At 31.6% G+C, this 10,175-nt stretch overlaps 1 protein-coding gene across 1 annotated transcript; it reads right to left on the reverse strand.

Annotated features, from left to right (window-relative positions):
• Positions 1-3,374: 3,374 nt before the first annotated feature.
• Positions 3,375-9,477, reverse strand: LOC100796797 (receptor-like protein 13). Its single transcript, XM_006583553.4, has 8 exons — positions 9,114-9,477; positions 8,860-9,000; positions 8,546-8,704; positions 8,264-8,413; positions 7,967-8,116; positions 7,802-7,879; positions 5,805-5,954; positions 3,375-5,649 (listed from the first exon to the last, which is right to left on the reverse strand). Exons 1-8 carry the CDS (start codon positions 9,454-9,456, stop codon positions 3,479-3,481), a joined length of 3,342 nt encoding a protein of 1,113 aa, XP_006583616.1. The 5' UTR covers positions 9,457-9,477; the 3' UTR covers positions 3,375-3,478.
• Between the last annotated feature and the right edge of the window lie 698 nt (positions 9,478-10,175).

Consider the following 10,175-nt stretch of genomic DNA (forward strand, 5'->3'; position numbering starts at 1 on the left):
TTTAATTGTCACAAAACTGGTCATTTCAAGAAAGACTGCCCGGACAAGATCAAGAAAGGATCTTTGGACTCTGCTGACATAGTTGAAGCCTCTGAAGGTTATGAGAGTGCAGGTGTTTTAGTAGCTTCTAATACCAAAACACAAACAGAATGAATTATGGATTCTGGATGCTCATATCACAGCAGCCCGAGAAAGGACTATTTTGAGACCCTAGAACTAAAACCAGCAAGAGTTGTACTGCTAGGAGACAACTACCCCTGCAAGGTACAAGGCATTGGAACTGTGAGACTAAAGATGTTTGATAACAGAGAGTATCTACTGAAAAATGTAAGGTACATTCCAGAACTCAAAAGAAATCTTATTTCCATAAACATGTTTCATGATCTAGGATATTCAACTAGAATTTTAAATGGTGTTCTTAAGATTTCAAATGGATCTTTAATCATAGCTAAGGGTAACAAGAATAAAAGTAATGGCTTGTTTATTCTTGAAGGTTCCACGATTGTTGGACATGCATCGGTAGCTAGTAATACATTGATTGATAAAACTAAACTTTGGCATTTGAGATTAGGTCATGTTAGTGAAAGAGGATTGCATGAACTTGAGAAACAAAATCTGTTAGGTGGTGATAAACTAGATAAACTTGAATTTTGTGATCATTGTGTGCTTGGTAAATCACATAGAATAAGCTTTGGCACGGGTATTCATGTTTCATCTAGGCCTTTTGAGTATGTGCATTCAGATTTATGAGGACCATCTAGAGTGAAAACTCATGGTTGAAGCTCATACTTTCTCACCATCATAGATGATTTCTCAAGAAGAGTATGGTTGTATGTTTTGAAAAATAAGTTAGAAGCTTTTCAAAAATTCAGAGAATGACATACTCTTGTTGGAAATCAACTTGGTACAAAATTAAAAGTTTTAAGGACTGACAATGGCCTGCAGTTCGTTTCAGAGCAGTTCAATGAGTTTTGCAGGAAAATAGGCATCAAAAGGCACAAAATAGTCCCTCACACACCACAACAGAATGGTTTGGCAGAAAGAATGAATAAGACCATTTTGGAAAGAGTGAGGTGCATAACTTCTAAGTGCAGGACTGCCAAAGACCTTTTGGGGAGAAGCTGCAAACACAACAGCATATTTGATTAATAGATGTCCATCATCAGCCTTAGGTTTCAAGACACTAATGGAAGCTTGGAGTGGTGAACCACCTGATTATTCAGGATTAAAGGTGTTTGGATCACTGGCTTTTGCTCATGTTAAACAAGGAAAGCTGGATGCAAGGGGTATAAAGTGTGTGTTCATTGGCTATCCTGAAGGAGTTAAGGGGTACAAGCTATGGAAATTGGAACCTGGTGAGACAAGATGCATCATCAGCAGGGATATAACCTTTGATGAGAACAGAATGACAATGCTAAGTAAGGAACAGAAGGATAACAGATCAAGTTGTGAGAGTACCAATTTTGAGGTGGAGCATTCTGAGATTTTAGATCATGACAGTGGAAATACTATTGATCACACTGATCAAGGAGAAGCTGGAGATAATGAAGAGCTGGCTACTCAACATGACTTGTCCAATTATCAATTGACTAGAGATAGAGAAAAAAGGGTGATAAAGCCTCCAAAGAGGTATGGTCATGCTGATATTATCTGCTATGCCTTGAGTGTTGCTGAGGAGATTCAAAATACAAAACCAAAGACCTGGAGGGAAGCAATTAAAAGTGAAGACAATCAGCTGTGGCTTCAGGCAATGAGTGAGGAAATGGAATCCTTGAGAAAGAACAAGACCTGGATACTTGTGGATCAACCCAAGAAGCAGAGGGCTGTATTATTGTAGTTGTAGTTGTAGTATGACTAACCACAATGAGTGTACAAGCTGCACAATGTTTTTCATCAGAAAAATTAAGCCTTTCTTACTACCAGTATGCTCATACTGAAGGAAATCTATCACTATTGTGAACTTTCCTATATTGTTATGTAATTTTTACATGAATTTAAAAATATATTTTAATTCATATAATAATTAATAAATAATGTTATTGAGCATGCTGAGCACATGTATATAAATGATCTTCAAATGAACATCTTAGACAGCATAATATGCCTACAACGCAGAAAAGTCATTAACAAATACCTTGGACAGACCAGTTAACCATGCATCCCTAACTTTAGGAATGATTAGAATATGGGTAGGAGCTTGTGGATCTATGTCCCTAAAGGCAAGGACCTGTCAAACAGAAAATAAAAGATGAAAGGTTATAATACTTCTTTAAATAATATTTTAGCTAGTTTCAAAGTCTCGTTTTACTTATTTAAACGAATGTTGTCAAGGCATTAAACAAAACAAGAATATAAGAGCAGTAGAAAACTAACATAGGAGATTACTGAGAGTTTGGAATATCCATATACATACAATAATAAGCAAAAAAATTTAGAAATTGGCTATATGCCAAACAATCCATCAGACCCCTCTTAAGGGAATGGGTGAAAGTCCCCCAAAACCCTATCATGATTCCACAAAGTGGAATTCATGTGGAGGGTTTCAGAGACCCGCCAATACTGGAATGTTTGAGTGTCCAGATTTCTTTGCAGTGGACATAAGTGGCTCAAAGAGTAGGGTTGAGCGGAAAATTTAAAACACAACGCATACCTTCAAAAGAGGGGCAAGCTATGAAAAAATGCACAAAGGGATCATTTCATCACAACATGCTAGAGTCAACATGAACCCACATTGCCTGCCACAACCAATACCAAGTAATCAAGAGAGAGAGCACAACACACAATGGTAGCATGAAAAAATGCACAAAGGGATCATTTCATCACAACATCCTAGAGTGGACATGAACCCACATTGCCTGCCACACCCAATACCAAGTAATCAATCTCACAGCCATTCTCCATTATAACTTGTAAGCCTTTCAACCACCATAAAATATGTGTACTTGTTCGCCTCACATTTAGTTTGTCACATCCTTGATTAAATATACAAATTATTGTAAATTTTAAACTATTAAAATGAAAAAAAAAATCGCTCTCTATATATAATTCAATATTTTAATCTTTTTGAGATTTGACGTTTAAAATCGTTTAACGTTTTTAGGATTAGATCTTTTAAAACCACTACAGAATTGAAATCATATTAATTAACCTGTTTGAAAATTTCAAGTTGAATCTATTTAATAAGAAGTTTAATATTTGTTAATGTGATCTCCCGGGAAAGGTTATCACATATCCCAAATAGCATATTTATGTAGATTACGTGAAAGGATTTCAAGTCGATGGACAAGAGGAAAAGCTCTACTTCTTGCTAAAGAAGGTCTTTCTAGTGTGATATAAAAACATTGATGAACATGTCCAATGCCCTATAATTCATATTACTTTCATACGACATATATGTGACCTTTATTATATTGTATCAAACTTAGAGCAAACAAACATGAAACTCATTCTAGATATACAACTTAATATATTACACATTTCAAATTTTAAAAACCTTGCTACAATTATCCATGATAAAGTAGTAGCAATTCATGCTTGCCAATTCCATGTAGTAAAACCATGCCCGTCTCCAATAAGGATTGATGTATAAAGCTGCTGCAGTTACCAACAATGCTGATGTGTATGACACGACAAAGCTCACAAAAAAAAAATACATATCCACCAAAGTATCATAGTGTCCATCAGTGTCAGAGTCATTTGGGATAACAGTAGGTGGAGGGTTGCAACTCTTTGGCAGTGGAAGTCCACAAAGGAACGGGTTACCCTCATAGCTGCTTTCATCAAATGTGGAAAATTGTCCTTTAAATTCAGGTGTTGGACCTGATAAGTTATTGTGTGCCACACTAAATACTGCAAGTGAGGTTAACGTGGTCAGTTGAGGAGGAATTTGACCGTTCAACATGTTAAAAGAAAGATCCAAACTCTCTGTTTGTACCAAATGGGAGAACGTAGCTGGAATTTTCCCTGTTAAATCATTGTGGGATAAGTTCAATGTATGAATTTTTGTCAAGTTTCCAAGCTCAGATGGGATATTTCCTTTCAGTTTGTTGTGGGATAAGTCAATTCCTGACATATAAGCAAGGATGCTCCCCATGTAAGTGTATGTTCTTTTCTTTGAAGTGAAATTGGCTTTCTCTTGAACATATGGTAATAATTGAAATCTGCTATATTTATTACGGACCAGGTAACGTCCCATTGGCCAACCATGAAGATATCGCCACAATCTGGGAGAGTCCTCAACCTCAAAAGGCATTTTACCCAAACAATTGGGTATTGCACCAGAAAAATTGTTATGAGAAAGGTCTAGTATGCTTAAATCTGCCAATTGGCATAACTGCTTTGGTATATCTCCAATAAAGTGATTACCTTTCAAAAAGAGAAAATTCAACCTTGTATAACTAAGGTTCTGTATCAAACCTTGAATGTTGTTGGATATTTCATTGTAGCTAAGGTCTAACATCACTAAAGAAGAGTTTTCATTCAACATTCTTTTTGACAATCCACTTAAATGATTGTTGCTCAAATGCATAAATTCCACGGGAGAATTTGCAAATGATGGAACATGACCAGTCAAATTATTTTGGCTGAGATCTAAATAAGTTAGATGTTCAAGTTCTCCCAACTCTAATGGAATGGATCCTTCAAAATGGTTATTGGACAAATAAAGTTCTTCCAGCCCAGACAAGTTTTTTATTAGACCTGGAATCTTTCCCACCAAATGATTATTGCTTACATCCAATGAAATGATGGATGCATGAAAAATGCTGTTTGGGAGTCTACCAATAAAGCCATTATCGTTCAACAACAAGGTCTTCAAACCATTAGGGATTGTCAAAATAGGTCCCTCAAACATATTGTTTGAAAGTATCAAGAATTGGAGTGGGTGCCCATCTCCAAATATGCTCTCAGGTATTTTTCCTGACAATTGGTTCCCAGAAAGATCTAATGAATACAGTAAGCTCATTTGGCCTAACTCACTAGGGATTGATCCTTGGATGTTGTTTCTAGACAAGTGTAGATATTGCAAATTTGGATAAACTGAACTGATATTGTTGCTAGGAATTTGGCCATTTATGGTATTGTCAGACACATCAATTGCTTGTATGTTAGGAAGAGGACTCATTGGTAGCTGAAAAGTACCGGTGAAAGAGCAATTCCTAAACAAAGCTTCGGTCATTTTTGTGTTGTTTTCCAACAACCAAAGAGGAAATTCTCCTTCCAACTTCCAATCACTCAAATCTATATTGGTTAAACTGTTTTGGTAAAGAAGAAAGTTTGGGAGAGGAAGAGATTTAGTCTCAGTTGTCGAAGACACAAAAAGCTCTTGTAATTGAAATTTTGGAATCCATGTTTGCAAACTATGATGCGAGTCCAATAAGAATTTGTTTCCATGGCCATAGATGAACTTGATCTTTGAAAGATTGGCAAATGGAGTGAAAGACACAGGAATTTCAAATTGGTTTCCTATGAAACCAAAATATTCAAGTGATGTAAGGCTTGCAAGGTTAGAATCAAAATTTCCTATAAAGTGATTATAAGAAATTTCCAACTTCCGAAGAGATGTCATGTTAACAAAAGATGAGGGAAGTGGTCCCTCAAATTCGTTTTCGGATAGATCTAACTCCTCCAACTTCTTTAGCTTAAACCAATCTGAAAAATGAAATTTTGACAAATAAATAAATAAATCCATCTTATTTGTGAAATAATGAAAAAGGGCGATAATAATTGACCAAACTAAGAAAAACTTGTATACAATAAATGTGATGAATAACAAAAGAGTAAAAATCAAATATACATGCAATTACCCGTGGGAGGAAGGGTGCCATTTATATCACATTGTTGAAGAGACAAAACTTTTAAAGATGTCAATTCCCCGATATTTTTTAAAAACTCATTTTGCAGGTAATAATTGTTGTCCAATATCAAATGTTCTAGGTTACTTAAACCATGAAAATCTGCAGAAAAGAGAAAATGATACAAAGCTTAATTAGTTTAAGATAAAGGGCATTAATTTATATAGAGAAATTAGAAACTACCTTGAACAACAATTGTTATTTTGTTTCAGTCATTTTAATTGTTTTGGTTTTTATAATTGTTTCAGCTGTTTTTATAAGTAATAATTATCAATATGCATAATAGAGCATGATGATAAATATCTCATCCTACGTTTTCATCTCCATCCTCACTCTTATCTTCGCCCTGCATCTCTATCAAAAGGTAAAAAAATTTATGCACCCGATCTCTCGGGGTTATATATATATATGTCCCTTGTCCATTTTTTTTCACTAAGAGTGACTATTACTTCTAATTTTATCAGAAGTACCCCAAAAAACAAAAATGACTATTACATTAAAATAATAAATTTATGGATATTTTTTGTCTATTTTAAAATTTAAAATTAATTTTAAATGTCATTATATTGAATAAACCATAAAACATGCAATGATTTACAAGATAAAGTCAACCCATTACAATAAAAAAATGTCCTCATAAAAAGATTAAATATAATTTTAGAAAACATAGTTAACAACTTAAACTTTAAAAAACAGAAATAGTAGGAGAAATCAAAGATAGAAAATATATTTAATTATAATCACCACAATTATTTCTTATTTTATTTAAAAATTTATAAAATGATACGAGAAATTGATGTTTAAAATTTAAACGGATTTAACTTCTGTTAAATTTAAAGTTTCTTGTAATTTTCAAATGTTAAATAATAATAGCATTTAAATATATTATAATTATAGTCTATAAATTATTAATTTTATAATATATGTGGTTTAATTAATATAATAATAACATATTTTTATATTAAAAAATTTATTTAAATATAATTTCAACAAAACCATAATATTTTTTATTTTTATGATTATACATGATAGTTGAAATTATTGAATATATTTTTATAAATAAAGGATATAAAATATATATAAATGAGTAGTTATTAAAAAAATGTGTAAGAATAAAATAATAAAAGGAAAAGAAATGAAAAAAAAATGAGAGAGGGAAAAAGTGAGAAGGAGTTGGGCCAGATAGCAGTTATGTTTCTTAGAAAATAGAAGAGCGAGAAATATTTTTTAAAAAATAAAAGATAAGTAAAGAGAAAAAAAGTTAGAAAAAATTGAGCAGTAATTTTTTTTCCTTAAATTGTGATGTGTGTTCTATAAACAAAACCTAATTTTCTTGTTGTATAATACAATAATTGTTTTGATATAGTACATAAATATTTATTACAGTACATAAAAATATACAATGTTATAACAATAACATATAATAATTTTTTCTAATAAAATGATAAAGATTTTATATATATATATATATATATATATATATATCTATATATATATATATATATTAAAGGAAAAAAGATACAAAGAAAAAAGTTAAAAGAAAGAGAGAGAAAAGTTAGAAAGAAGTAGAAGTTTTAGAGGATTTTTTTTTATAAGATGATGATACTTCTTCTAGCCAAACATTGTTTTATTATAAGTAATAAATGAAAAGCATGGTATCTTGGAGCTATATTTATATTGAGTAATTCATTAACTGTAGTATCTAATATATGGATATCATCGGTTATTTAGTCTTAACTTTGATTTTTTTTAATTCCTAATTTTATAAAAAAAAAAAGTTATTTATTTTAATCGTTTTCATCTTATTCTCATTATCATTATGCATAGAAAAAGATTAAATTAAATAATATTTAGCAAAATCAAGAAATAAAGTAAAAAACTTATGTAATTATTAAGTAAAAGAAATAAGTGTCTAATCTTAATATAATTTTGGAATGATGATAACAAACCTTGATGCCACTGAATACTCTCATCCAACCAGTTATGAGATAAGTCGAGGATCTTCAATGAAGTAAATCTTGATATATCTAAATATACATAATTATAGCAGTTAAATATATTTTTCAACCGAAATAAATCATGAAAATTTCTAATATAAAATGTATTTGACGTACTAAAAATTGATCTTGAAGTCAATTGACAATTTGATAAATCTAAAGATTTGAGGGATGAAAGTCCACTAAGAACAGAAATAATATCACTATTATTGAAATTGTTATCGGACAAGTCAAGGATCTCAAGATTCCTTAATGATGAACATAAACCTGCAAGGAATTGAATCAAGAAATAAAGTAAAAATCTTATGAAATTATTAAGTAAAAGAAATAAGTATACATAATTATAGCAGTTAAATATATTTTTCAACCGAAACAAATCATGAAAATTTCTAATATAAAATATATTTGACTTACTAAAAATTGATCTTGAAATCAATTGACAATTTGATAAATCTAAAGACTTGAGAGATGAAAGTCCACTATGGACAGAAGTAATATCAGTATTATTGAAATTGTTCCTGGATAAGTCAAGGATCTCAAGATTCCTCAATGATGAACATAAACCTGCAAGGAATTGAATATATAGTGTTACATTTCAGGTATACATACTTAACCTGAAGCAATGGACTAATTCCTCGATTAAAACAGCATGCCTTAGCTTTATTAATTAATAATGAAATGGACAAATGATCCTACCTTGAATATGAAGATCTGAGTCCAAATCAATACCAGCCAGATGTAGTTCCTTCAAAGATGTGAATCCCCCGAGGGATGACAGGATGTCATTTGTCAAAGGGTTAAAACTTATGTCAAGGACCTTCAGATTACGCAACTTTGATGACAGAGTTTCAAAAACTTACATAGTACATGTGTTGTACGTGGAAGAAGCCAACAAATTGAGGGAAAATAGTACCAAAAATTAGAAGAGGCTTCATGATCATAATAATCAGAAATATTATTTTATATTGTCATTTCTTTAAAATAAAAAAGACAAATATAGGTAGCCTCACCGTGAAATGAGGATGCATTGAACCTACTATCTCTTAAATACAGAGACTTAAGAGATGAAAGGCCATCCAAACAAGATAGAATGGCAGCATTATCCAAATCGTTGCTGCTCAAGTCAAGGACTTCCAGATTTTGGAGCGGCGCTGCATGCAAAGTATGTAAAACAAAGTTGAAATAATGAGTATGGCATATAATTTGTACGAGAATCATATTTATATATATCAAGACTGAGAATTTGTATGAGAGATTAATTGACCTTCAGTCCCTGCACAACCGGATATGCCATTGAATGACAAGTCGAGGTTCTTCAAATCTTTGAAGACAACAAAATCCGAGTAATTAATATATAGTTTGTTTGCCCATCTGAACCGCAAACTGAGTTGGGCCACTCTCCCAGTGGAGGAGTTGCACATGACTCCTTCCCATTGACAACAATCTGGGCCGTTCCAGGGGAAGTAATGATCCTCTAAGCGGGAATCAAGGCCGAAAAGAGCATCTCTCTCTTCCTTCCAACAGCCTTCACAGCGAATGGCTTCCAATAAAAGGAAAAACAAGAAACAGACGCCAACAGTACTCTTCATTATCCTCATCATAATCATATTCTGTAACACAATTCATTTGGTCTCCTTTAAATAAGAAAATTACCAGCGTAATCACCAAGTCCTTCGTTCCCATTACGTGCTTGAGGCGCTTAATTCATTTTTGTCTCTTGTTATTGCTTTTCTCAATACCATACAAATTAAAATGCAGCACCTTAATTTCCACATCAAGGAAATTGCGTGCAGCGTTTGCATTACAATCATGACTTGCTTCATAATTTCTTTTCCATCTAAGCCCCAAATTGTACGCTTCATATATCAGCTATCCAATATATTGTTAATTTCTTCGGTGTTTTTATTTGTTTGTGTTCTAGCTAGCTACCATTAATGTTCTATTTGGATTAAAAGTGAAATACAGAAAGATATAAAAATAAAATAAATAAGAAAGATAGATAGAAGTAAAATAGAAATACAATAAATAAGATGTATTATTTGGATGGATAAAAATGAGAGAAATGAAAAAAAAAAAAAAAAAAATATATATATATATATATATATATATATATATATATATATATATATTGCACTTGTTTGAACAAGTGGAAGAATGAGTGGAAAAAATAAACAAATTAACTATAAAAAAAACTTTTTCTGCTAATTAAAAAATTAAATTTAACTTATAAATTTTAAAGTTTTTGTTGTTCTTCAACAAATTATTTAATGTTTATATTTTTACAGAATTATTTAATTTTTAAAATAGAAAAAAGAATAATAATCAC

This window comes from Glycine max, chromosome 7 (genome assembly GCF_000004515.6).
Source record: "Glycine max cultivar Williams 82 chromosome 7, Glycine_max_v4.0, whole genome shotgun sequence".
NCBI lineage: Eukaryota > Viridiplantae > Streptophyta > Magnoliopsida > Fabales > Fabaceae > Glycine > Glycine max.